We start from the raw sequence: 27558 nt of genomic DNA on the forward strand, positions 1-27558 counted from the left end.
TTTTCTATAAGTGACTCAACCTTCCCTAGCATGTCACATTTCAGAATGCTGATGCTCTTAAAAATCAATGGGCATCACACTAAAGTTCAAGAATAACCTTTCTGCCTTATCACAGAGTTATGAAGAATCGAAAGTGGTCTAGGCTTATACTTTAATACTATTATTTGCTGCCCAAATAAGTTGATAATATATTACTTTTACTCCGCTTTTATTGTTTGCAAAAAAACTTGTATTGTTGGCAGGGAGCTGTCACATACAATAACTTATTCAATGCAACAAACCTGAGAAGAGATTGTATCAGTCTTGAACCTTTTAGTTTTCAAGGGACAGGAAGGCCAACTCAAAATGGCTTAGCAAAAAAGGAAGGTTTTTGGCTCATGTGCCTGTAAAGTCCAGACTTCAGGTATGGGTTGTTGACCAGAAGCACAAAGAATATCATCATGACTATTTCTCACATCCTCTGGCTCTGCCTTCCACAGTGTTGGCTTCATTCTTCAGCCTGTATGTGGTGGTTGGCTCTGGTAGCTCCAGCCCATGGGAACAGAGAGCAGGCCTCTTCCCAGGCCACCTGCAGCTCATGCATCTCTTTGAGACACATAAATTCAGTACTCTGATTGGCCTGGATAGGGTCATGGGCCTACTTCTGGAGTCTGGTGTAGAGACAAGGCCTCCTGAAATGCATGGATATTGGGTAGGGACTAGAGGCAAAATCTGAGTATTATTTCCAGGAAATGAATGAGTGTCCACCATTAGAGATATTCTTATTCCTCTTTTCTAGATGAGGAAACTGGTGTTCAGGAAAGATAAGTAGCTTGTCTAGAGCTCACTGCAAGGAAGAGACTAGGTGGGGGCTAGACCCAAGGACTATGTGACTACAAGTCACATCTCTGACTATGATGGCAGCTGACCCACTGGGCACAGTGCAGCAAGCACTCGACAGAGGCCTTCTCCTCTCAGTTCTGCCCCTAGCTAAAAGCACACTTAATCTCTTGGGTCTCATTGTTCAAATAGGGACAATACCTGCCTGCTAAGTAACTCAGTAAAGCTCCAATGAGATGTGGGGAAAAGGACTTTAGTGGTGTAAGTTCTCTACAAATGCAAGGCAGGCTTGCGTTTTCAAAGACCCTGTATGGTTTCTGTAGGCACCAAGTTTTCTTTTTACAGTCATGTCAAGAAAATGTGTTTAGCACTTTCCAGTTTCTAAAGTGTGCTTCATATAGCTTGCTGCATTTAAATTTCCCAAACAGTCCTGAAGGACAGATGAGAAACCCACCAATCAGAGAGTTGAGAGATGGGCTCCGGCACAAGCAACCCATGACTACCAGACATTGGCTTCCATCTCCTACTTCACTGTGTTCCCCTTCCCCTCCCAGGAGTGTTAACCTGATTTGCTCAAACTCGGGAGATATGTGATCACAAAGAATTCAGACATGGTAACATTTTGAATGTGACATAAAACTACGTGTCCTAATATTTTACTATGAGTTACCTCCATTTAAAATACTCTGGTTGGGTTATGAATTATTTTCATTTAGGACTGACTGAAACAATCAGAGGAAACTCACATACATGACCATAAGAAATTAGATCTCTAAAGAAGATAGAGCCTGAGAGTACCACATTACTGCATAAGTACTACTGTGAGAAAAACCTTAATGGCATTGAAAAGCCTTTTTTCCTGCCTTCTCCTGTTATTGCCTCCCTATCAGGCAGGATATTCTGCAGTTCTGGAAATAAGAGTGTGGTGGGATAGCTCCTGTCATCCCTTCTAAATGTAGCTCTGAGGGGTGCTGGGAGCACCCCACTGGTGGCTGCACTGCGATGGTGGGGTGCACCCACGGGCTCCTCGAGCGACCTGCAGTCTGGTCTCATGGCCCCAGAACCTTCCCCGGCAGTTCCAACCTAGGTTACTACTCATGTCCCAGGGCCTACAGCCTACTGCTTGAAAGCTGAAGCAAGATTCTCCCGACAGAAGCCCCGTTTGTCAACTGAATAATGGCACTGAAGGCCATGCTGTCTGTCCATGTCAAGTGAGGGCCCTGGAGTGTGGGAATAACACCTTCAAAAGTGACTGACCCTACACTGGCCCCGCATGACCACGTTGGGCCATGGAGCATTGGAAATGTGGCAAGTCAGGAGTGATGTCCTGTTCATGTCAGATATGTACCAGATTCTGGAGACTTGGTATATAAAAATATAAAATATCTCAACATTTTTATATTACATGTTGTAATGGTAACATTTTATATATTGGGCTAAAAAATATATATTATTGAAATCTGATTTCACCAATTTTCTTGTACTTTTTTCATGGTCTATGGAAAATTTAAAGTTACATGTACAGCACATGTTATATTCCTGCTGGAGATCACTGGTTTCTACTCTGTCTCCACTTCACTCTTGAACCCATCCATCCCAAACAGGCTTTGGGTCCCACTCCACCAAAAAAGAGCCTTTGTCAAGTCACCTTCCATTGGTCAGTTCTCACTCCTAATTGCTCAGCACATTTGACGTGGTTGTCACTTTCAGTGAAAGACTTTGTTCCCTCATGACCTCCTTTCCTGAATCCTCCTCATCTTCTTGACTTCTTTCTTCCTTGTCCAAACTCACCCCTTAGTGGGGTCATCCTGGCTGATGACTTTATATACCATCTGCATGGACTTCCCAGCTTTCTGTCCATAGCCCAGACCTCTCTCTTCCTAAAACCTGTGTCTTAACTTCTACTCAGCATCTCTGTTCGGATACCCAGGAGGACTCTTCAAGTTTACATATCTAAGGTTGATTTCTTGATCCCACTTCCCCAAGCCTGTCCCTCCCCCAGTACTTCCTGTGTTGGTAAAGGCTAACTTCCTTCACCCACTTTTTTAAACCACAAATCTTGGAGTCATCCTTGAATTTTCTGATGACCAACTATATCCAGTCCATTGACACATTCTATTGGGCCTCCCTTCAAATTATATTTGCATTCTAACCATTTCTTACCATCACCAGCTCCTAGAAGACTCCTCGTCTCTGAGTGGACTATTGCAGTAGTCTTATTACTGGTCTCCCTGTGTCCATTTGTCCCCTTACTGCACCCAGGGTGACCCTTTTAAAATGCCAAGTCCCTTTTCCCCTTAGAACCTTCCAAAGGCACATCATCGTCCTTAGAATAAAATATGCCATCCTTATAAAACCCATATGTGATTTGCCTCCACCAATACACATACCACCAATACACACACACACCTGTTACCTGCCCTCCAACACCTCCCCCTGATTTGCTGTCCTATTTCTTCAACCCCCAGGCATATGCTATCTTCAGAGCCTTGGCGTTCACATTTCTCCCTGCCTGAAATGCACTGGGTTCACATGGCTCACCCTCCACTCAGATCTCTCGGTAAAGCTCATCTTCATACCTACTACAGCGTCCCCCCCCACCAACAGACCTAAAACAGACACTTTGGACATTTATATCTCCTCATAACATCACAACCTTCTGACACATCATATGTTTATTTGTTTCTTGTCTTCCCCATGGGATGGAGACTCCGTGAGAGCAGAGATGTTTTCTGTGAGTCCATGCTTTTCCACAAGGGCCTAAAAACAGTGTTCAGCACAGAGTTCAGTGTTGCCTGATGGGATGATTCTGCCGGACTCTGCTCAGTTAGTTATCAAGTCCACCCGTGCCCTGTTTGAGTGGGCAGAAGTTCATTAACTCTGCTGGGTATCAGAGTCATTGGGGAGATTGCCTAAAAATGCATATGCTTTGCCTCTCCCCACTGGAGATCCAAATGCAGTAGATTCTGGGGTAGAATCTTAAACATTTTTGAACACGCTCCCTGGGTAATTTTGATGCCTGAGGTAACTGGACCATACTTGGCCAAACACTGCCTCAGTGGACCAGTTTACATTTATCTGTTGCTCTGTTCTGTCGAGTATCATTTCGTGTATATTAGCAGTGCTTGAATCACCTGGGAACCTAAATATAGACCTCATATCCCCACCCTAGATCTGGTGAATCAACTTGCAGGGATATTTCTTGGGAATCTGTATTTTTTGAAAAGCTCCTTTAGTGACAGTGTTCCCAATAGCCTTTGGGAGTCTCAGCTGTGTTTTATAGGCTCCTTGAGGAGGATACAAACTCAAGAGCAGGTGTTCCTTACATCTTTTTAGGCCAACTTCTCTTCTCATCCTTCACTAACCCAACAGTGTTCTACTCAGAAGTGGTATTCAGTAGGTTACTATGCCATGAACACCTTGATTTATCCATGGTTTCGATTTGCCTTTGTAACTTAAACATCATCCAATCTGTCTAACTACATTTCAGTCCAGGCCATTCTCTGATTAGAGGCAGGAAGCATGTCTTAGCTGCCTCGCTAATTCCAGTGGGGATTCTCTTTGCAGTGTTTTCTGGCAATAAATTTAAAATGCGTTTCCTAGGTCAGGCCAGGCACATCACCCATCTTCATACTTAAACGCTCACCTATTCAACCTTCCTTTTGGACCTGTACTAGGGCACACAGCCTTAGCCTCAGGGCGCATCCACAAGACTCCACAGCGTCCCTGAGGATGGCATCAAGACCTGACCCCTTGCCCTGGGAGCTTATCTGGGCTGCTCAGTCTGCCAACGGAAGTGTTCCCCTGGATTAGATTCCCTTTGGGGCCTGTGGCCTTGCCCTACTTTTTTTTGGTTATGTCCTGTAACTATACATAGACAGTCTTTACAGCTGGACAGGTTTTTTTTTAAGATTTTATTTATTTGCCAGAGAGAGAGAGAGCAAGCGAGTACACACAAGCAGGCAGAGAGGCAGGCAGAGGCAGCGAGAGAAGCAGGTTCCCTGCCAAGCAAGGAGCCTGATGTGGGACTCGATCCCAGGACGCCGGGATCACGATCCGAGCCGAAGGCAGCGGCCCAACCCACTGAGCCACCCAGGCGTCCCACAGCTGGACAATTTAAAACTAAAATCAAAGCATTGCCAAGAATCAAAAAGTAAATGAGTGGGGAATAGACGGGGGCAGGTGATGATACTTGCAGAATTTTATTCCTTTTCTAGTCTCAGAGCTAGTCTCTAGGTTGAGAAGAATCACCCATGAAGGCCCAAAGCCCTTGGTTAACCTATTTTCTCTTCTCTTCTCTTCTCTTCTCTAATTTTCTTTTCTTTTTTAGTGGTATTTTGAGATTTAAAAAAAAAAAAATTATTTTAGAGAATGAGCAGGGGAGGGGCAGAGACAGACGGAGAGAAAGAATCCCATGCGGCCTCCCCACTGAGCACGGAGCCCAATGTGGGGCTCAGTCCTGGGACCCTGAGATCATGACCTGAGCCAAAATCAAGAGTCAGACGCTTAACCGACTGAGCCACCCAGGCTCCCCTTGGTTAACCTGTTTCTTTAGTAACCGAGTCCCCGTGGAGTATGCACTCTGGACTTTGGGTGGCCAACTGGTAACCTTTTTTAATATATTGAGTTTGTATGTATTCTTTGCAGAAGATGTCCAGGTCATTATTCAAGGCAGAATCTAAAAAGGAATAGCGTCATTTAGGTAAACCCAAGAAGCACTTCAGAGCACACACTGTCTTGTACCTTGGAGTTTTGCCTCTGGATAAGCCACAGATTACATTTCGGTTCCAGATGTGAGAAACCATTAGTAATCAGGACAGCCCCCTTGGGAAATCCTGTTCCCAGTCCCTCTTCAAGAGAATCACTGCTTCCTCTGGAATATTTGTTTGGGGGGCTCCGGAGGCTGCCATTTAGTGACAAAGGGGAATGAATTGACCCTAGAAAAATAAGAATGAGAGATTTCTAATGAGATCTGACAGTTCAAGGACTGAAGAAAGAATCTAAGCTTTTTTTAAATTTTCCTGCCCACCCAGTCTTCATACAAATGTAAATATGCCTCCTTCAACAAATTGCCAAATGTGGTTTTAATTTGTAAGCAGGAGACCCTGCCTTGCCGGTTTCTTTTCTTTTTCTCTCTCTCTTTTTAAATCGAAGTCACAGGTTTTGCACTTTTTGAACTGGACATATCCTCCTGTCACTCCATCATGTTTTCTGTTGTCCTTCTCCTTCCAAGGACATTTTCCCCCATTGTTTGTGATCAGAGGAATTTGGGACGAGAGTCAATTGTCATGTTTCTTAAAGCAGTTTTTGAAGTTCCCATAGGAAATACACAGTGCTCTTTAAACTGAATTTAAAAAATAAATAAATAAAGGCAGAGATTGGATCTAGTATGAGATTTGAAGAGTGTCACTATCGCGGCATCGTACTTTATGTGGTCTGCGTAGTATCCATTGTTGTTATTTATGACCCTGTCTGCCTTCCATTGTGGACTTCTTCAAGCCTTGGGGAATTTACATCATTCCTAATAGCAAAAGGCTTTCTGGTTCCCACAGAGTTGTTCAAAGCCTGACTCATGCTCCTTATGTTAATTGTTCAACTCTGAAAATACAGCACTTACAGGGTGTGGTCGTAAGGGGAAAATCTACTGTACTTATAGGGCATGTTTAGAAGTGTTTCACACATAAATCTCAGTCTCTCTCTCTCTTTCTCCTTCTCCCCCTTTCTTCCCCCTCTCGCCCCCTCTTTTCCCCTTCCCCCTCCATCTCTCTCTCTCTCCTTTAACTTTAAAACTGTAGCTCTATTTGGTCAAGGGGAGAAAGGGAGAAGCATCAAAATGCAGTATAATCCAATAAAACCTACGATATCCTGTTCACTAACTCTTAAAACTGACAGGTTATAACTGGATAGGACTATGAGTGTCATTGATCCAGGTCTGAAACCATAGGAGAGATTAGTAGGAATTGAAAGCTTGTACTCAGTGGTGTGGGGCAGTGATTGTACAAAGGTCACAGCACTGGCCTTAGGGGCTCCCTGGCATCATGCTGACGGCTGCTGTCTGCCAGGCATTCTGGGATTGCCATTGCTAAATTCCAATGTGAGTCTAAAGCAAGGGACCTACTGATAATTTCCCAGAATTGTTCCTTATGGCCTCAACATTTTACTGTGGAATTTGGTAGAGAAGGGCACTTACTCTCCCAGAAAATGAGAACAGATAACACCTTGTCTGCATTATCTACTTGCTTAACAAAAAGGAAATGATTCCAAAACTATGAACTAGGTTAATGGTGGCAAAGATTGGGAGTTTTTGATGTTTTAGAAGTACTTCTGTATGACGCTTCCTTGGGAACATATAAGGATAGATAAACAGATAATCTCTGAATTAATGTAAAACTGTGGTGGTGCTGTTAGTTTAAGAAAAAACTCCCAGTTTTCTGGTAGCCAGGAACCACAAACTTCAGTTTTCAAAGTACCGGTATTCAAAGGCTTTAACTCAACTCCTGTAACCTTAAGTATTGCAAAGGCCACGTTCTGTATTTTTTGTAAATAGAGAAAATGTGTGGAATTCTTAGGCTAATTAGGGTGTAGACCATGGTGCCAGCGGGTCTCTCTGGAAGATCGGAGCTCACACACATGCTGCTGCCTGGCCCCACGATGCCGGCTTCATCATACTCGGGCCCCAGAGATAGCAGATACTGGCCAAGAGTTCCCAGATAGTTTGGATCCAACATCCTTTCTCTTACAGACTTGGATGTCTGTGGTGCATATTAACATATGAACTGTGTTGGGTAGGAGTCCAGAAAAAGTGACCATTTACTCAAAAGTTCTAGATTTAAAAAAATTCAAATAGCCTGACACTAAGTGGTCTCATCTACGTTCAATGGGGCATTCAGAGTAGAACTGTTTTTTCTCATGTTCAGCTCATAGATTTCTGGTTGAACCTTTGTTATCTTTTGGAGTAGACGGAAGGAGCTCTCCATGGAGCGTCTGATTATTTTGCTGAGTGTGCGGAGAGTCGACTTCCTCCCAGTGCAAAGCGCAAGAGAAATGCTCTGAAAGAAATGTAGGTCTGACCAGTTTTCTTTTCCTTCTTTTTGATTCTGTGCATGTGTCGGGGGTGGGGGGTATGGATATGTGACAAGAAGTCTGGAATTCAACAGGAGTTTGTGGAAATTAATCACAAAACCCCCTCTGGCACCAAACTTACCCTAAATCCCATGTTTGCCCTTCTGCCTTCCTGACTCTCTCTTGCAGTGGGGAGCAAGTCCTTGCCTCACAGGTGTGTTGCAAGGAGTAATTAATTACAAGTGCTTTGAAGATGAAAAGCACCTGTTTGCTGGTGTGTTTCTTACAACTTTCCAAGTGACTACAGACCCATCTAAAAAAATACATTCCTTTGCTGAAATGCAGGTTCCAATTCTAATATAATTATGATAATCCTCAAGCCTCTGATTAGGAACAATAAGAACATGAGTGTGTGTGTGTGTGTGCTTGTATGTGTGTGCGTGCATGTGTGTGTGTGTGTGTGTGTGTGTGTGTTTCCAGACTAAAGCTTAGCCAAAGTAAATATTTCAGCTTCAGTGTTACGAGTTTGGTGGTTTAAGAAATTTCTTTGCTATTCACAAGCCTGCAAATCTGTGTTGAAGTCAGTATCTGCAGTCTCTTGATTCTCCCCATGCAGCTCTTGCCCTGCCCCTCAAAGGGAATTTTACAGTCAGAGTGACGTTTGCATTGCCTTTTGTGTGTGCTATGGAAAACGTGTGTGTATGTGTCTACAAGCACGTCCTTGTGCACGTGCGTATGCACACACACAGCCTGTGCTTTAGATGTATCTGATCATTTACTTCTGGGGGAAAAAATCAATATATAAAATTTAGGCAATATTGACCCTTCACATCTGAGACGACCACCTGCCTGCCTTAGTTAAATGAGATCCATCATAACTCCAATAGAACTACATTGAAAACCCAGTGATCAAGAAACAAAGCCTGTCCTCATGTATCTTAATAACTAATCCTCGTGTGTTGGAAAATGCGATGGCTATTGCTTGATCAAGTCTGAATGTAAACATAACACTTAGGGATTGTTCTAGATTTGCCAGGGAGGTAAGGGAGAAGGAACGGTAGCACGTGCCTCCTTTTCTAGGTCTGGGAAACATGATATGCGGTATAGAAATTGGAGGACAGCATGCCATTACAGCTTTACAAAACAAAACCAAAAAAATCTTTCTTTGTTTTAGTGTGAAAAGAACTGAAACGAACAGCAGCGTTGTGAGCAAATCATGGAGCAGAAGGGACATTGTGGGAACATCTAGTGACCGAGAGATTGCGGAGATAGCGAGGAGGAGGGGTGACAGTCCGGCTTCAGCCAGTCCCGCGTCAGAGTCCATGGGACAAGCAAAAGATTACATAAAGGCAGCTGAGAGCCACTGGGGGCTTCCTGTTCAAGAGCTGGAAAATGTTCATCAGACCCAGCCTGAAGACACTAGTGGCCAGTAAAAACCTCATCTTGGGGAGTGGTTAGAGACAGGCCTTCTAAGCAGGAGCCCTGTCTGTAGCTGTGAGTCAGCATCACCAGGTCCAAAACAAAGTCCACAAAGGGCCAGAGTGCAACAGAAATGCAGGAACCACGGCTCTGCAGAAGACGTCGACCACCACAAGAGAGTTTCTCTTGGAAGCGATCAATTAGTCCCAAGAGAAATCGTAGTAGAAAAAAGCAAAGCTGTCAGGGTTTTGCCAGCCTCAGAGCTGTCAAATCCGGGGTTACTTTTGAAACGAGGTTTGGCAAAAACGGCATCTAATGAAGAGTTGCATGTTTTGGAAAAATCTCTCCTCCGGACATCTTACAAAAAATCAGCCAAGGCAGGCACAGCAGACCGTCTCAACCACAAACACTGAAAGATTATCTGCAGTCCGGGGCAGCCCAACCAAGAAAAGAAAGAAGTACGAAAGAGGCCACTAACTTACTAACGGGGATTGCTGAGTTGTAGTTGGGTATGTAATGGCTGAAGGTGCGGAAAGAGAGGGGTGTGTGCAGCTGTCCCGACGTTGAAGGAATTAGAATGATTATTTTGCATGGAAAATAGAGCTCCATGTGAGGATTCTTTTTTAACACATTCATCTCCGGGAGGCTATGTGCTTTTTCTAACAACACTGCCACTTTCTCATCATACTTCTATAACTATCTTCAGAGCCCTTCACCTCGTCAAAGATGACCCCCTTCTTGAAGGAACTGCACAAAGAAACCAATCGTGCGCCTTCATGACTCATCACTGTGCAGACCATACAATGGGCCACATGAAGACAGTGCTATATTTGGGGGGACAGTTTCTGTTCCTCAGCCTGAGTCAGGCAGAAGTGAAGGAACAGGCTAGTGGTCCTCAACATCTGGTTCTGGGCCCCGCATCACTGTCTGAAAATGTGTTAGAAATGCAGACCTTGGGCCCCACCCCAGACCTACTGAATGAGAAACTCTGGGTGATTCCAAAACATGCTCAACTTTGAGAACCACTGGACTAATTGAAAACTCCCTGGTGTTTGTTTCCTCCAGCCTGGTTCCCAGGGCCTCCAGCTCATCAGCCGAGGCCCGCATGTGGACAGGCACCCCCTCGTGTTCCGTCAAACTTGTAAAACACCTGAGTTTGTCGTCTGAGCTGCTCAGTTCCTGGTTTCTCTACGGCATGGTGGCCGCAGCACCCACAAATCTGTCACCCTAAGAGGTGCTAGAAGTTTATGGGTCATTTGGCCCAGCATTAGAGGGAGACAGTGGAGGGAGAGGCTTGCTCTCTCTTGTAGCCCAGGCGTGCGTGTCCGTGTCCCTGTCCCAGCACTTGCCCCCAGCTCTAAGATTTCAGTTAGGTTCAGGAAGGATTAAAACCCAAGGGGAAATCAGTGGCCAGAGTTTCCACTTTCCCAGTTGGAAGGCGTCACAGGCAGTTTGAATTTCAAAACAGGAGCCTTCCATTTGCAGTATCACCCACGAATGTCTCCAGTGGGCCTGCTGAAATGTCACCGAGTGAATCATAGCAATGACTTATTTTGGATGGATACCTACTAAAGATTTTCTTAACCCAATTTCACCCTAAAATAGGAGAAAACCCATATTCAAAGGCCACCCATCAAATACATCTTTTTTTTCTCCTCAACATTTTGTGGTCCTTTGAAGTAGCACTTCCCTAGTAACAAGGAAAATTAAGTATATTCCCAGAGTGTTGGAGTTAGCAGAAAAATGGCCCAGAAAACGTCCAATGAAATAAAAGAACATGGAAACAGACAGAGTGTAGGTGGTTCAGAATGCTTAAAACTAATTGTGGTTTTGTTTCTCCTAGCTCATTCTATGCTTGCCTGTGACTCCTTTCCCACTTGTTAGGGTAAGACTCCTTAAGAGGCAACCATGAGGTTCATGAAGTTCAGTGTTGGTCACTATGCCTAGCTGTGAACGTAGATGCTATTCCTTTGATGTTCCCCAGGTTGCCTGGACACCTGTCCCCTTCTCGTGGTCCCAGACTCACCACCCCGACCAGGAACATGGCCCTGCCCATCTGTGTCCTTTCCTCTTCCCACAGGTTTTTCTCTGCTCTTAGCTGATTCCAGTTAAAGCATTCTGCAGGAGAAGAGGGAGCCCAACAGAGTACTAACCACAGTGAGTCAAGTTAGTTAGTTAGTTAGGGAGCAGATTGTATTCATCCAGTTGGGGTAGACAGCACAGAATGGAAATGCTCCACTGGGGGGCCCCTCTCTTAGAGCGGCAGCTATTCTAGGTGTGCTCTTTCCCGAAGACAGGAGCAGAGTGTGTCGCTGAATCTTCTTCCAACAGAATTCTTGGAACGGTCTAAATAGAGAGGGCCCACATAACAACCCAGGTGACCGGCCAAGAAACAATAAGCTCCCGGAACAGAGTCTTGATTAAAAAGGGCAGCCATTCCAGAACAAGAGCTGCTGCTAACCCAGAACTGGGAGATGTTTGCAATGGAGGCGCCAGAGAAAAGCTTTTAATTGAAAAGTTTTTATTTCATTTGTTAACCGGGGCCTGCACAGTGGGTACAGCCAATCTTTATGATTTAATGATTTTCTCTCAAGAGCAGCCTTGGCTTTAGAGTTTGATATATTTGTGGAAATAACAATTGCTGTGACCTCAGAGGGAAAATAGCATCTGTGGTTGTAGGCTGATAGGGTCTTCCTCACTGCCCACATGTACATGGGATTGTCACAGGATTAACAGAGGGAACAGCTCTCCCCTTCCGCACTGGGGCATGTGTCTGAGGAATTTTGCCTTTAAGCATTTTCTTCCACATGTCTGAAACACCCCCGGATCTCTTATTACTTGAGTGGTTGTGCGATTCTTTGGATGTTTGAAAGTACAAAGGGGAAAATGGCTGCCAGGTTTTATTGTTGCTTATTAGCTGGGAAATGCAGAGTTCCCTATGACTGGGAGTGGTTTGTGTGTTGACACTCTTAATAATCTTATTAATTCCACATCCGATAATCTGAGAGGCTGTCAATATTCTTAGTCAAAAAGAACAAGTTCTTCAACCACTTAACTTAATAACCCAAACTCAATTTATGCTCAAGTCCCTATAATTCTGATGCTTGGGATCCACTTCTGTTACTGTTACAACTTTGAACTCCCTAACTTTCTCAATGTCATGGCTTCTAAGTCACATCCATGTGCTTTCAGATGACTTTTTAATAGATTGATGTTGAGTTTTGTGTTTTTGTTGTTTTTTTTTTAATGTCTCTAAACAAATGTCTGAGGACAGGCAGTGCAATTTTTCTTACACTTTTTTTTTTCTTTTCCACTGGAGGTTAACTATTGTCCAGATACGCATATAAATTATTAAAGGCAAAGGAGCAGCCATTCGGGGATAGAGGAGTGAGTGCTATAGCTTTTTTATTTATGTAAAAGAAGTAAGAAAATGTATTTCATTTTATAAAAAGCAAGAATCATTAAAAATGCTCTAGTTTGATTTATGGAGAATATAGCTTGTTTCTTATCTCAAGATATGTCTCGGGGACAACAGTGGGATCACAGTTAATTGTTTGCTTCTGGTGTCGTGTTTGAATTTTAGTATGAATTGTTTTGCATCACACGGCCTTTGATTTTAGCAAGAGCTTGGTGAGGGCAAAGCACATAAGGGAAGGAAACCTCTGTGCCCAAGAGAATGGCCTGGGATCACAGTACTGCCATTCCCGGTTTCCTTGAATTCCTTCTTGGCAGGCCCCACTGTCCTATTTCCACAGAATTTTAGTGAATGGCCTTCCTTTTGAGGTAACAAATGCCTTTCCTAAGAGCCAAAAATCCTCTCTTCAGCATTCCATGACTTGAATATGGGAATCATTTTAGTTTCTTCTTTGCTCTTATGAGGAAATTTCCATGCTTATTTTGTTAAGACGATAGAGTTCATTCCGTGTTGTTGAAACACTAATGAATTAAAACTTGGTGGAGCAAGTAAAAAATCAAAATTAAGCTGATTTCTGTTAAGCAGTTTCAGATCTTCCTTAAGTAAATTAAGCATTGTAAAATGATTATTAAAGGCAAAGGAGCAGCCATTTATCACTGCAGTGATAAATAATTGCAGATAATTACTCAGGACAGAATATAGATCATTGGTATTGCAATTTAATGATATAATTAAATTCTCAGAAATCTGCAGAACTCCTTCTAATTTGGCTTCTATATTTATTTAAGAAGACAAGGAACAAATACCTGTCAGGGTGTGCACTTACCAGAGGGGACTTGAATGGATGAAATTATTACCTTTAATTGTGGCTGACTACTCAATACTGGACTTTAACCACGTTCAAGTAAGTTTTATTATGCAGCATAATATTACCATGTATTACTTGATAATTGCTTTTAGAATTGCTTATCAAAAATCTTGATTTTTTTTTTTAATTAAAGAAGAATCAGTAAAACCATATTATGACCCCAAAAACATCTGATCAGGTGACCATAGATGTGGATGTGAGAGAATCCCAGAATAAGTTTTATTAATCAAGGTAGGAAGCCAGACGCTGCAGCCATCACCAGGAGAGTTCTTTCTCCCCATCGCCTTTATCCTGTCGTTTGTTTTGTTTGAACTACTTCAACTACAAAAGAGTTGAACGTGTCTGAAGGTACATGGATTAAAGTGGTATGTAGAGGAAACAAACCTGCTTTATAAATAAAAAGGAAAATTGTTTTAAAACATTAAATTAGTGTGTATCACTTTCTCCAAAGCAAGGGAGTTCACCCCAAGGAGTATATATCCAAAATGCCCTTTTCTGAACATGCGATTTAAAATTATATTCTCTTAGAGATTTTTTTTCCTGCTTGAAACAACTCTGAGGTTTTGAATACTATGTTAAAATAATCCCAAGGAGCTCTGCTTCTGAACATTTAGGTCTGGAAAACCCTGTGTGAGGTGTAAGATTCCGGGGTGGTCTTTACAATGCAGATATGTTCTCATTTCTTCCAGTTGTGAGCTAAGGGAGATCCCTCTTGTGAGAGGTTAAAGTATGCAACCTTGACTCCTTTCCAGAAAAATCTTGACATTTCCCAAGTGGATTCATTTCCATTTTCTGAGTGGATCTAGTCCTTGTTCATCACTGAATAAAGTCCTGGGCCAACTCTTCGTCTACACTGTATTTTAGGACAGGATCCCAGGCCCCTCTGATTGCTTGTATATGTATCTCCCCTTGGATCTGTACATGATTTTTCAGAGGCGTTTCAGTATGAGGTTGGGATCATACACTTGAAAAGCATGAAATGCTGAGAACCACTGCAGTGATAAAACAAAGTGCCTTTCTTAGTGGTTTGCTCCTGCTAGCGCGCTGGCTGGCCCAGCCCACGGGAAAGCTGGCCTGCCCTGGGCTGGGGATCCAGAGACTGGAGATGGTCTGGTGCTCCAGGCTACAAATCCTGGGTTCAGGCTACTGCTTTACCACTAACTGGTTTGTGTGTTTTGGGACAAGTCACTCAACTTCCCTGGGCCTCAGTTTCTTCCTTTGTCAAATAAAATTCTCTCTCCTATTTTAAGTGCCACACTGAAGGTGAACTTCCATGTGGTAATTTCTGTAATCATTTTAAGAAACACGTTCTTAGCACTTCCATGTGGTAATTTCTGTATCCATTTTAAAGAAACAGGTTATTTGCACCATCCACACTTTGGGATTACTGGGTAGCTTCTAATTAAATCAGAATCCTTGAAATCTGGCCTGGGTATCAGCAGTTTTAAAAGGTCTTCAAATAGGGGCACCTGGGTGGCTCCGTGAGTTAAGGCCTCTGCCTTCGGCTCAGGTCGTGATCTCGGGGTGCTGGAATCGAGTCCCGCGTCGGGCTCTCTGCTGAGGGGAGCTTGCTTCCCTTCCCCTCTCTCTGCCTGCTTATCATCTCTGTCTGTCAAATAAATAAATAAAACCTTTAAAAAAAAAAAAAGTTTGGGGTGCCTGGGTGGCTCAGTGGTTTAAAGCCTCTGCCTTCGGCTCAAGTCATGATCCCAGCGTCCTGGGATTGAGCCCCGCATCGGGCTCTCTGCTCAGCGGGGAGCCTGCTTCCCCCTCTCTCTCTGCCTGCCTCTCTGCCTGCTTGTGATCTCTCTCTGTCTAATAAATAAATAAAATCTTTGAAAAAAAAGTTCTTCAAATACTGATTCTGATGAGAAGCCATAGTTAAAAATTGTTTTAAAATGTAGGAAGTGTGTGTGTGTGTGTGTGTGTGTGTGTGTGTGTGTGTGTTTAAATTTTAGTGGGTGTTAAAAGAGGCAGGGTGTGCTCAAAGCTGAGTGTCCTTTATAGGAGGGGCGTGCAAGCAACTCAGGAGTGTGCCTGCTCTCAAATGAATGAGAAATGCTTTGGGGACAAGGTGTCAATAGGCATACATTTTAATCACAAAAGAAATGTGTTCTGCCTTCTCCTTCAGGCCTTCTGTGTTAGTAACACTGCGTTAGGACCCAACACGTCCCAGCACCTTCATCTTTGCCAACACTGAGAAATTGCTGCCCTCTGTACAGAAGACGAGTTTTTAAAGCACCTAAATAATTGTCCAGGGTTTGCCTTTGATCCACGATCATTAATATCACTAATAAGCTCTCGAAAAGTGCGTGTGAATCTCAAGTTCACATGTGGCAGGGCAGTGGAAGAATGAACGCTTTTAAAATAGTTTGGCTCTGAAAGCACATTTGAAATAACCCTGTGGGAAAATCAGGAGAATTTCTCATCCTCCCAAGGATTACCTAGGATGAGATGCTGACCTTGTATTTTAAGTTCAGTTACATTTCTTAAAACCTCATTCATTATGCAGCCTGATTTATTTTAGTGGGCGAAGTAGGCTGTGGGAGGGGACTCCGGTGAAGTACAGTGTTCTTGTGGGCCTTTTGTTTTCGCCACAGTCCCCAAAAGATCATCTGTATTTCTTTAAAACACACATGCAGGCCAGCTTCCTCACGAGATTTACTACGGCTTTTCTCTCAGAAATTAGAGCTGAAGATTCTCTGGTCTTCAGGCTTCTAAGGCGATCAAGCCCCAGAAGGCCGAGTGTGCACGGGGTGAGCCGAGCCCTGACCTTTGCCGGGGAGAGGTCAGTTCAGCACGCAGGACTCAAAAGGGAGGAAGAAAAAGCAACTCCTCAGCAGGGAGTTTGACTTGCTTTAGGGCAGAAGAGATTTTATAAATAAGTTCCCAGTCTCCCACGCCCTCTCACCGGCTCTTCTATGACTAGTCCTGTCTCTGCGCTTAGATACACAGACACATGTGCACACGCACACATATACAAATGTGTATACACACACACACACTGGCGTGGGGACGCAGACGGAGCTCTTACTTCCGCTTGCTGCCTCATGTCCCTCTCCCCACCTGCCCCGGGAACTGTGGGTTGCCCTGGCAGAACCTTCTTCGGAGGAGGCAGGTGATGGATTGACTGGGAACTTTTCTAAGCCCAGTGGCTCATAAGGCCTTTTCTCTTCCTCCTTAACATGCTCAGCTGGTGAGAAGCATGCAGAAGGCTCTTTCCCAAAGCCACTGTGGGTGCCCGGGAGGATTAATACCAGCCAATCCATTCCTGTTGTCAGAGAAGGTGGAATGGTGTATTAGGGCGACCTCCAGCCTTGATGTGGCAGACTGGGTGTTTGGGATGTGTCCCAGCAGGAGGAGCCTAGAAGGCCCTTCTGTAACAATGCCAGAAGGAAGTGAGGCTTGTGAAGCAACAGCCTGGCTTTGATTTGTGCCTTCCCCTTAAAATGCTGCTTCCCTGATGAGCCTTTTCCTGGTGCCTCCTGCTCGCCTCGGTGACCATCTAGAGCAGAGTGGTGACTGCATGGGCGGACCCTGGGGCATCTGGTAAAGTGTCCTCTGGGGGCTCCCCAGGGAAGAGTGCCCATCAGTACGAAAGCACTTCTGGGAGCAAGATCTTTCCATGGCAGAGATTCAGGGGATCTGCTGTTGGGGTTCCTGTTTTGATGCTAATTATCTAGCTGGAAGAACCTTCTGGATCTCTGTACAGGCTCAAAGACAAGAATACTGTCCATCTGTGAATTTTCCACATCAAATTGGCTCGTTTTCTCTTGAAGATAGTATTCCTTAACACCGGTTTATCAAATTACGTGTTCTGGATCCTGATTGGATCCTGGTTCTGGATTCTGGATCCTGGATCCAGCCCGATTTGGGCTGTTGTTCTGCAGGTTTATAAGGTCTAATTCAGGCCCTGGTTAACACTTCAGGAAAGCTCACTGAACTTGAGAGAAACCTAAACTTTCTGCCACTGGCTCTGCATGTTCATTTAGGCCAGCTGCCCCTGTGAGGGCAGACTCAGGACAGAGGAGATGGTACTGGGCTTGATACTTAACTCTGACTCAGTCCAGAGCAAATGGCTGGCTGAGGAGGGAACTTCCTTCTAGGGAAAAGCTGCTTGGTGGTGGGGAGGCCATTACCAACTATTTCTGGGACGTCCGGTCCTCTGAAAACCTCATCAAGAAAACAAGTCAAACATCACATTCCGTAAGGAGAGAAAACTGACCCAAGACCTTGTGCCCTGAAGTCCTTCCAAGGCCAAGCACCTGGGTTACCTCATCCGGCTCTAACTGTATAAAAGGGTAGGGAGGATGGATATGGGAGACAGAACCATGTTCGATTGCTATCATTTAGAGGCTGTCAAGAGCTGTCTACACTGGCAGACCACACACTTGTAGTATTTAACCAGGAGCCAAGTTTTCTTGTGGTCCTGTAGTTCATTCTTGACTTGAATACACTACTCTTTCTGCTGTACTGATAGCAGGCACTGAACTGATTTGGGGAAAAGAGGATGGTTTGTGTAGCCGGGACCAAGACCACCACATGACGGAGCCTGGTACAGCTCCCGTTAGAGGAGAACTTCGCTGTTGCTGTGGAACAGCCACACACTTAGCACCTTGCAACATTGCAAATCAATGCTTTCACAGGTTCTGACACTTTTTAGCTGGATCCTCTGCTCTGGATCTCATGAGGCTCAGATCAGGGTGTTGGTCAGGCTGTATCTTCATCTGGAGGCTCAACTAGGGAAAGACCTACTCCCAAGCTCCCTTGGGTTTTTTGACAAAATTCAGTTCCTTGCCATTTTAACACTGTGGACCCCAGTCTCCTGTTGGTGATCGGGGGAATTCACTCAGCAACTGGAGGCCATTCTTGGGTCTTTGCCCCATAGCCTCCTCCATCTCAAGTATGGAGAAAGCCTCCCTTATGCTGAACCTCTCACATTTTGTGTCTCTGACTTCTCCTGAGACCAGCCAGAGGAAAAAACCCTGCTTTTAAAGAGCTTCTGTGATTAGGTCAGCCCCACTTGGAAAATCTCCATAATTTAAGGCCAACTAATTGGAGACTTTAATTACATCTGCAAAATCCCTTCACAGCAGTACTTGGATTAATGTTCAATCAAGTAACCAGGGCCCAGGAATCTCTGGGGGCCATCTTGGATTTCTTTCTACCTCCAGATCCAATGGCCCTTCCTTAGCTCTTCGCAGAGGGAAGCCCAGCTTACTGGCAGGAACAGAGACTGTCACTGGAATCTAGCTGGATTCCTTAATCTCTTAGTGGGCTCTACATCCTATGCCACAGAGCACTGTTCTTTCTTCTTCCTACAGCCCTTTTCACGAATATGAACAGTGGCACACATTTATTATCACCATTTCACGGATGAGGAAACTAAGATGCAAAGAATTTTATGAACTTTCCAAAGTTAGTAACAGAGCGTAGAATCCAGGTCTGTCCAACCCCAAAGGCCAGAAATTCTGCTGTTGGGCTGCAGCTGTGTGAGCTTAATACCGCAAAGGCAAACAAAACAAAACAAAAAAAAAAACAAAACAAACAAACAAAAAAAAAAACCACCGTGCCAGAAATCGGGAAGGAAGAGCTGTGATTGGAATCAAGGAAGTCTGGCTCCAGAGCATATGCTTTGCCACTCAGCAGACAGCCTGGCTTTGCACACCGAGAAGGTGAAAGCCAACAGGCTGCTCATCAGGCCCACGTGGAGGCACGGCACCCTGGAGGAAATGTTCAGGACCTCTTTTGTTGAGTGTTGTACCAAGAGCTCCCAGGACATGCAGAAATACTGGGGTCGTGGCTGTGTAGGCAAAGCCAGAGGTTTGGTGAGGCCTTGCCCACCCCCTTCAGACCTCTTCCCACTTGATTTCCTTTTGCTCACACTTTGTCCTTAGTTTTGTGCAAACCTGTGGCTGTTTCACATTTGTGCTCTCCCTTTCTGCATTGGGCCTTGCTTCCTTTTAAAAAACACTTCCACACACCATCCTGGCAAAGCCAGAGAGAGACCCCAGAGAGAGTCTATCTGATTGTTAACGTCCTGAACTTGGAGGGTTTATGTTTTGGTCTCCAGGTTGGGGTTTTTCCTAGTCGTTCAGCGTGGGTGCCTCAGCGCATAGGAAATTTTTGCATAATATGTAGTTCTGGCTTATCCTGACACGACAAACAGGTTAAAGATGACTTGTGGGATATATTCCTAATCCCTCTGTGGTGGGTGGGGAGAGCACGGGGGAGTAGGCTTTTTGGGGTGTTGGGTGGAGGAAGGAGAGCTGCCCATAGGCAGTGCCAGGAACTCCCAGATCTGCCTGTGCTGGCCCAGCTGTGCACTGGACAGGGTGAACTTCAATGCATTCAGGCTATGTGGATGTTAGTATTGTTCAATGCTCAGATGATTTTTCCATGAATAATCTGGAAGTAGCCTGCCAGGGGAAGCAGGAGTGTTTAGAGAATATGGGATGAAGCTGAATCACAGTTGCCGTCACCTGACACTGGCCAGGACCCTCCCAACCCCCTTTCATACGTGGAGACCAGCACCAACGTCCTGAGAGGTGTAAAGTGTGTGTGCTCGTGTGCGCATGCGTGTGTGCCTGCCATGTGCGTGTGCAGAGGAGTAGGGTGTAGTGAGTGGGGCTGTCAATTTCCTTTCTGAGCCTCCTTTCCTTCAGTCTTATGTTCTAGTTCTGTGAAGCAGAAACTGAGAAGGAAATCTGAAGCTGCCCAAGAACAAAGGAACCACCTCCAAAGGGACAGGGCTTAGTCAGCCTTTGGTTCAGAAAATACCTGTTGCTATCAGATTTATAAAGATGTCACTTTTCTAGGCGAAACCTGCGGGAGGCACCGCTCAGCCTGGGGACAGTGTCTCCTTGGCAGCTCTGCAGCCTCCCTTGAGGCTTTGCAGCCCCTTTTTGTTAATCACTGCTGTCCCAATTGTGTGCCTTTGAAATTCACACCAAAGGCAGGATCCGGACATAAATCTGGCAAATTCCCAGAAACTACAGCAACCCAAGCAGCAGGAGCTCGAGGTTCTAGTCCCAGCTGTTGCTAACCCTCTGTGTGGCCTTAGGCAAATCCTCCAACCTCTCTAGGCCTCAGTTTCCCATCCTGGGAAAATAATGTGGGTTGGAGCCTTTGATGGGTAAGGTTGCATCACTGTCCAGTGAGTCTAAGACGGAGGCTTTTCAACTGCGCATGTCTCGACCTTGATGAAAGGAAGCCTCTCTGCACTCTTCAGGGGCAGAGTGGGAGCCAAATCGTTCGGTTGCCTGAGTAGTCATTAGGAAGCCAGCTGCAAACTTGGATTCCCCTCGGGGACCATGGAGCAGCCCCACTGGCCCTGCTGGGAGAGCTTCTCTTTAAAACAAAGCTGTTTCTTTCATGTTGCTGGCATCTGCTTTTGCTCTCCGGATAACTCAACCTTCAGGTGCCCTGGTGAGGATACTGCAGGAGAAGGGGCGGGGCGGGGGGCGTGGTCAGGGAGGCAGCAGGCAGGTTCTTATTGGTTGGAGAACCTTCACTCTCTCCAAGTTTTTTCCCGACTTGTACGTATCCCAGGTTAATACCAGACCCATGCCTAATGATACATAATTTAAGACTTGTAAAAGTTGCCTGGGACTTGAAAGAAACACACTCTAAGCCAGGAAGGTTGTGCCCGGCATGCAAGAGCAAGTAACACAGGTGGAATTTATGTCCAAAGCAAGAGAGCCACGCCCTTTTGACACGCTCTCAAAGGATGCCGTGCGGGCGTGCCGTGGGACCTGGGGTCCCGTGAGCATCACCCCCACTTGCCCTTACTTTTAACCACCATCGGAAGGCAGCTGTTCACAAAGGGAAATTCGTTATTTTTAATAGTCCCAGAAATGTCTCATGGATATGAAGTGACGCAACAAGATTGCCCTAATGGTTTCTAACCTTTGTTTTTAACACTTCTGGGGCCGGCACCCTACAGAACTGCCCTGGGGCACCCTTCTGCCTCCAGTAACCAAGCTGTCTGTTGGCATTGCTGGAGACTGACATAGCCCAGGCCGGGATGTTTAGCTGCTTGTGGGGTGGAAAAAAAAAATGCTAAGAAAAATAATTGTTGTTTTTGCAAACTATCTATTTAAAAACAGAACCTCAGGAAGCAGATTTCTGTTCCAATGCTAGGATGAATCAGAGCTCACAAAGTATAAATACACATTAGCAGGAGGAGGCTTCCCATAACCCAGTGCTTGTGTGTCTTCCCAGACCAGGAACCTCTGAACTCCTGCTTCTTATTCCCAGTAGAAGCAAGGAGCCACAGCCGAAGCGGAAATGATAGAAAACATGGCCCAGCCCAAGTTGCAAGCTTCTGTAGGTCCATAGGAATTTTTTTTAAGTCTTTAAAGACAACTGGTGTTTAGTGACACACTCGCTCACTTTTGGACAGACAGGTATACACTGTTGAGGAAGGTGGGAAACCCATGCTCTTGTTCCTTGGTGCCTAAGAACTCTTACCAAATAAGTTAATTTTGACTCACTGACCCCTCAGATCAGCCAATAAACATGAAGCACTGAGACCACAGCTTGCTCAAGGGGCAGTACAATTATTTTACTTAAAAATGATGTCAGGTGGCAATTTAGCAACAAACTGGCTTGCAGGCTAATTAATTCAGTTTAACAAGGAGGAAAAACATTGTAATTAATGAAGAGCTTATACTTTAGTACTTCAGTAGAGTTGTTCTTAAATTTTACTACCCACAAGCTGGAGAAGAAGGGGAGGGAGGGAAGAGCTTGTTGAAAATACAGATTCTCTGTCCCCGCTCTTGGACCAGGCCTGGGACTCTACATGGAGAGAAACCCACGGTCAAGTTATGCTTCTGAGTGTTGCCCAGTCTCTCTGGACTTGTAGTCAGTTAAGACAGAGCCACCACCCACTTTCCAGATTTTACATCGTCTAAGTCTAGTCTCTCAGCACAGTCAGCCTCGAGTTAATTCCTTACTGGAGTTTCATGGTATGGTCTAATGCTGGGGCTCGAGTTGGTCAAGTTTCTGGACTAAAAACTTATTTCTCTTCCAGGATCTGCTTGAAGAGGGCCCAGAACATTAATGGGGAATGGGAAAGGTATGGAGTCCTTTCTTTTCCACCTTGTCCCCAAGATAACCAGGGCTCCCTTGCCTGATTACCTCTACCTGGAGAAAGGGGAAAACTGCCCTTTACGATCAAGGGCCTGGCTTTGAGCCATGCCCAGAGGAGCCTGATCTCTGCCTTCTCACTACTGAGAAGTCCTCTTAAAACAAATGTGAATCTCAAGATCACGTCCCTCCTGGAATAAAGAATTGCAAAGGCTCATTAAACTTTTTTTTCCCTCTTGGCACAAAAGCACTTGGCAACTACCCAAGGAATTCTGGGGTCCTGAAGAATCCAAGTTCACAAACCACTGGAGCAAGGTATTGCTTTGGGATGGTGTTTGAGTTGAACACTGCTAAATCAGATGGTGTCCTGGCTCAATGGGTCTATACCAGAGCACTCCCTCCCTCCCGGCCACCCTACCTTCCAGAAACCAGATGTTCACTGGCAGAGATTAGGGACAGAAAGTACTGCTACACCAGGGCAGGAAGATGTCGTGGGAATCCAGACTTGCTGGTGTCCAGGTCCTTCGGGCTGCCTTCCCAGCAAGCCCAGGCACACTGCTCTGAATTCTGACTCCTCAGTGCTCTCTGCTCAGGCACAAGAAGCTAGGGATATTTTTAAAGCCTGTCGCCCTTTCTTAAACAGACACCCATCAGAGAACATAGTTCCTAGCCTGATAGAAGACAACTTTCCCAAGGAAGAAGAAAAACCTATGCAAACCGGAGGTGGGCGTGTGGCCGACCGTGCAACGCTGGGGGATAGTTCCAGGGAGGGTAAACTTTGGCTTGCTTCTCAGAAGCAGAGGACTCCTGGCAGCTCCACGCCGCTGCTGGAAGCCATCCATGTGCCCATCCTCGCGGCTCATCCCTGGCTACAGAGGTGCCAGAGGCGAAGCTTCCCCAGCCCCACATGTGTTTTGGGGGGGTGGGGGGGCAGAGCCATTTGGCGTCTGGCACCAGCAGCCACAGGAAGAACCATAGCTCTCCTGTCCTCAACAGGTACAAATGGGCAACCTCTGGAACCTCCTCGAAGGCCAGCTACCTGGCACCCCACGGCTACGTGGTGAGGCCACCCAAACACAGACTCCCCAGGCACAAGTGAGGAGTAGATGGTTCTGACCCCAGAAGCTTCTAGCTACCACCTCCTGTGCATAAAACCCACCCTGGAGGTGTGCGCGTGCACAGAAGCCACGAGGGTGTGGTCCAGATGGCAGGACATTAATATTAGTCCAAGTAGCCAGGGAAAGAAAAAAGAAAAAGCTTGAAGGCAACAAATCTCCCTCTTCCTCCCCGAACACTAATTCCAAGCTTTTTAAAAACCCTTTTAGTATGGTGGGCATTTCCCGTGAGTGCTCACAAACAATTCACCTCCACACTACAGGCCGTTAACCCAGTGGTGTTTATTCAAGCAGTATTCACACTTGCTGTTGAGTAACAAGGGAATTAAGGCCCCCGAGATGGGGCTCACACAGCTCTCTGGCTTCACAGCAGCCCAGGGTGGTGTTTTTTGGTTTTTATTTGTTTGTGTTTTTTTTTTGTTTTTTTTTTTTGAGAACTTCAGCTGAATTTTGTGGCTGAAAAGGCTTTCAGTTTTCCCTCCTTGCCCCTGTCAAGTGCGGCCTATTTATCACACCCCGGTTACCAGAACAGACTCGGCAGGGTGGCAGAGGCACAAGGCAGAGCCAAGCAAAACTACAGGAGCTCAGAAGAGGCCACACTGTTCCATGTTTCATACAAAAAATTTAATAAATAGTACTTTTCAAAATTTATTGCCAGGAACAACACATCAGAGATGCATTTGTATGTTCATAACACTAATAGGACAATACAAAGTATCTTCACGGTCTCAGTGATGAAGCAACGAAATTAACTTTCATAAGCCTTTTTGATCTTCAACTTTGCAATAGCATTTTGATTTCCTCATTTAAGGCAGGCAGTGTACTCTATGGCAAATCTAAACAGTGATCTTACTGGACATTTTAAGGTTCAAGTATTCAACTAGCTTATAAGAATACTCCCTAAATGCAGTAGATAACGAAAAAAAAAAAAAAGAAAAATCTACAAGTGGTTCAGTATTACATACGAATGGTGAGAAGAAATCAGAATTTACAAAATAAGATTGGTGTGCTTCCAACTTCACACAATTTGATATTTTTAATGATATTCAACCACTCACGTTTTGGCTACGTAAAGTCGAAGCTCAAAGTTGTTCCCTTAAACTGCTGTGTAGCCGATCACCTGCCTGTCTCTTTTCAAGTCTAAAGCAGAAAAAAAAAAAAAAAGAAAAAAAAAAAAAGAACCTGCTGTTCTAGACTAATTTTCAAACTGCCTCAGTCAGTCCTTAAAACGTGTTTTAAAGTGATGCTATAAAAGGTGTTTTAAACATCTGACGTCGTACAAAAAAAAAAAAATTCCACCAGTATTCCAGGCACTGAAGCCCATCCTATTGTTTTAAACTATTTTCAAACACCTTAATTTTGGCTTATAGGCAACACGTAGTAAGAAAATAAGTTCAAAAAAATAAAGCCATACACTTACAATGCTATCAAAAACCTTCAACTCTAAACACGTACATATAAATAAAAAGGAATGATGTTTTAAGGCTCTTGATTATTAAGTTAATAAATCAAATATACACAGTGATTAATAAAAAAGAATTATTTACATAACTATACAAAATTCTACTTTGACACATTTTTCCTCTTTAAATTCTTCATTTTACCAGCAAATGCTGACATCAAAGTCCCCCCTCCCCCAACAACATCAACAACAACAAAATACAATAAAAAAAATAAATAATAAACTCATTTGTGATAGTTGCTGTGGTTCTGAGCTGCAAAGGCACTTTCAAATACAGAACTACTTGTACGTCATCATAAAACCAATATACAAAAACAACTCAAGAGTCAATAAATATAAATAAAAACTATGATCCTAAGACCGCATCACCATTGGGACAGCTGGCAGAAGTGGGAGCTCAAGGCCCAGGGGCCGGGCGTTGTCCGGGGTGCCTGATCCAAGAGCTGGCGGCTGTGGGCCGTGTGCGCCAGGGGTGGGGGGCACTTTGGACTGGCTTTTTGCATAGCTGTGAGATGCAGCATTTGATTTCCCAGCCAACCACAGAAACTACCATTGCCAGTGTAAGCCAGCTTGTCAAAACTTAAATTAACACAGGAATTCTAAGTCAATGACAGCCTCAGACTGGACTAGGACACAACAGTTGAAGAACTACAAGCCCCCAGCACCCTCAGACTCTACCTAGTGGCGGCCGCGCCCGCGCTCTGCTATACGATGTACTCCATCCGGTTTAAGCTCTGGGCACTTTCCAGGTCCCTGTTGTCCTGTTTGTTTGTCCAGTTTGGGTGTTTGGCTGGTGTGCCGTTGGGGGGCTTCTCCTCTCGGTCTACCAGCGTGTAGGCTGGCTGTTTGGCAAACCGAGCTTTCTGCTGGTGCTTGTCCATGTCGTCCTCCTCCACCTCCGAGTTGTGTGTCCTGATTTTTGACATTTTGGAGTTTTTGTTCTCGTAATCCTTGATGGGGACCGTGTTAGCCCCGTGCTTCTCGATGGGGTTTTTGATCTGGTTCAGCTGCTCCCGCACGTTGTTGGTGGTGTTGTCCTCGGAGGCTGAGCGAGCGTGGCTGCTGGGCTTCCGCCGCTTCCGCACGCACCAGTAGAAGGCCGTCACCAGGCAACAGATCCAAGCCACAGTCAAGACGGAGCTCAGCAGAGGAACCAGGAAATCTGTAAGGCGGGCACAAAACCAATGAGCTCTCAGAAGGAAAGGGAAAAAAAAGCCATCACATGAACAACAGAATACCAACACTGCTGCAGCTCCTGCTCGTCATTCCTAAAAGGGGTGCCATGAGGACAAGTCCCTTTTTACAACCACATATTGTCACTTCACAGCTTGATAAGCAAGTACAGGACCGGGGCCCTTGGGGACCCTGACCCGTTTGTCCCCAGAGACCAGGCGCAGCAGCAGCTCCTCGAGGCTCCTGATGGCCGTGTGGAGAGGAGCAGCTGGTTCGGTCCAGGAGAATCTGGCTCCTCGGGCCGCAGCTCACTAGAGGATCTGGTTTGCAGCATGACCTGCAACCCGATCGGAGCGCGCACAGCTCAGATGGCCCATATTCTCACGTACCCAGTGTCTCACCTCACTCGAACAATGAGGGTCAAAAGGTGAGCGTGGCTGTCCCGCAGGGCCATCAGGCTGCCTATCAAACCCGTGTGTCACGGTGCTTAGGCCAGACTGTCCCACGACACCAGAATGCCACGGCAGGGTGTGCCTGGCCATGAGCTCAGGGCACAGCAGTGCTCTGCCCTAGGGCTCCGCAGTGGATCTAGAGATGGTGTGTGTTCAGCAGGGGTGCCGGCTTCCGAGGGCACAGCGTGGTGGCCAGGAAAGAAGGTACCTCTGCCCATCACCCCAGGACCTTAGTCATGGCCGCTGGCCTCTGTTTTCCCCAGTTAAACGGTGGGGTCGGGGGCTGGGGGGGTGGTCCTCAAGAGGGGAAACTGTCAGCTAACGTCCCACCTGCTGGGTGGTGAGCCAAGCCGTATCGGACGGTCCTCCCTCCGGGGCCCTGTCCCCACCTGCCACCTACCCGCTCTGTTCCTTAGAGGCCGCCTCTGCACTCGCACTTCCGCCACGGCAGCGATAAGCGAGCTATTCCCATCCCGTTTACTGACGAGATCTATGATTTTGTCCGTGATCTCCTTGATCGGGTTTCCATCATCCCGGATGTCTTCGGCAGACTGGAAAAAGGAGAACGGTCAGACGCACGTCAGGGCAACACTCCACAGGAGCTGTCACTGAGTCACGGAACGCGTGGGCCACGCTCCCTCGCAGCGACCCCTGCCCGAGCGGTGGCTCACTGAAGTTTGCAA

General features: G+C 45.6%; 2 protein-coding genes and 1 long non-coding RNA gene across 6 annotated transcripts in view; 2 read left to right on the forward strand and 1 right to left on the reverse strand.

The window, feature by feature from the left end:
- SLX4IP (SLX4 interacting protein) overlaps nt 1–10141 on the forward strand; it is a 190535-nt gene extending 180394 nt beyond the window's left edge. The window contains 3 exon segments of the mRNA XM_032859187.1: nt 7779–7879; nt 9056–9638; nt 9640–10141. Coding sequence (XP_032715078.1) covers nt 7779–7879; nt 9056–9638; nt 9640–9777 — 822 coding nt within the window. The 3' untranslated portion in view covers nt 9778–10141.
- Nucleotides 10142–10149: 8 nt separating this feature from the next.
- Nucleotides 10150–23929, forward strand: LOC116868644. Of its 3 annotated transcripts, none has more exons than XR_004382874.1 (6): nt 10150–11457; nt 13504–13619; nt 21807–21911; nt 22618–22662; nt 22922–22988; nt 23670–23929. It is a non-coding gene; the product is annotated as an uncharacterized LOC116868644 (long non-coding RNA). The 3 variants fall into 3 exon arrangements; XR_004382873.1 differs by lacking the exon at nt 23670–23929 and adding an exon at nt 23317–23426; XR_004382872.1 differs by lacking the exon at nt 23670–23929 and having other exon boundaries at nt 22922–22989.
- A 464-nt stretch (nt 23930–24393) lies between these two features.
- Nucleotides 24394–27558, reverse strand: part of JAG1 (jagged canonical Notch ligand 1) — a 35752-nt gene continuing 32587 nt past the window's right edge. Inside the window, exons 25-26 of one of the 2 annotated variants that reach the window (XM_032859186.1) lie at nt 27280–27426; nt 24394–26416 (exon numbers count right to left, since the gene is read on the reverse strand). In XM_032859186.1, the coding sequence (XP_032715077.1) occupies nt 25955–26416; nt 27280–27426 (609 nt within the window). In that variant the 3' untranslated portion in view covers nt 24394–25954. Of the gene's footprint in view, nt 26417–27275; nt 27427–27558 lie in introns of both variants that reach the window. The other variant, XM_032859185.1, reaches the window with a different exon arrangement.

The sequence above is a fragment of the Lontra canadensis genome, unplaced genomic scaffold (assembly GCF_010015895.1).
Source record: "Lontra canadensis isolate GAN:19392208 unplaced genomic scaffold, GSC_riverotter_1.0 scaffold16, whole genome shotgun sequence".
In the NCBI taxonomy this organism is placed as follows: domain Eukaryota; kingdom Metazoa; phylum Chordata; class Mammalia; order Carnivora; family Mustelidae; genus Lontra; species Lontra canadensis.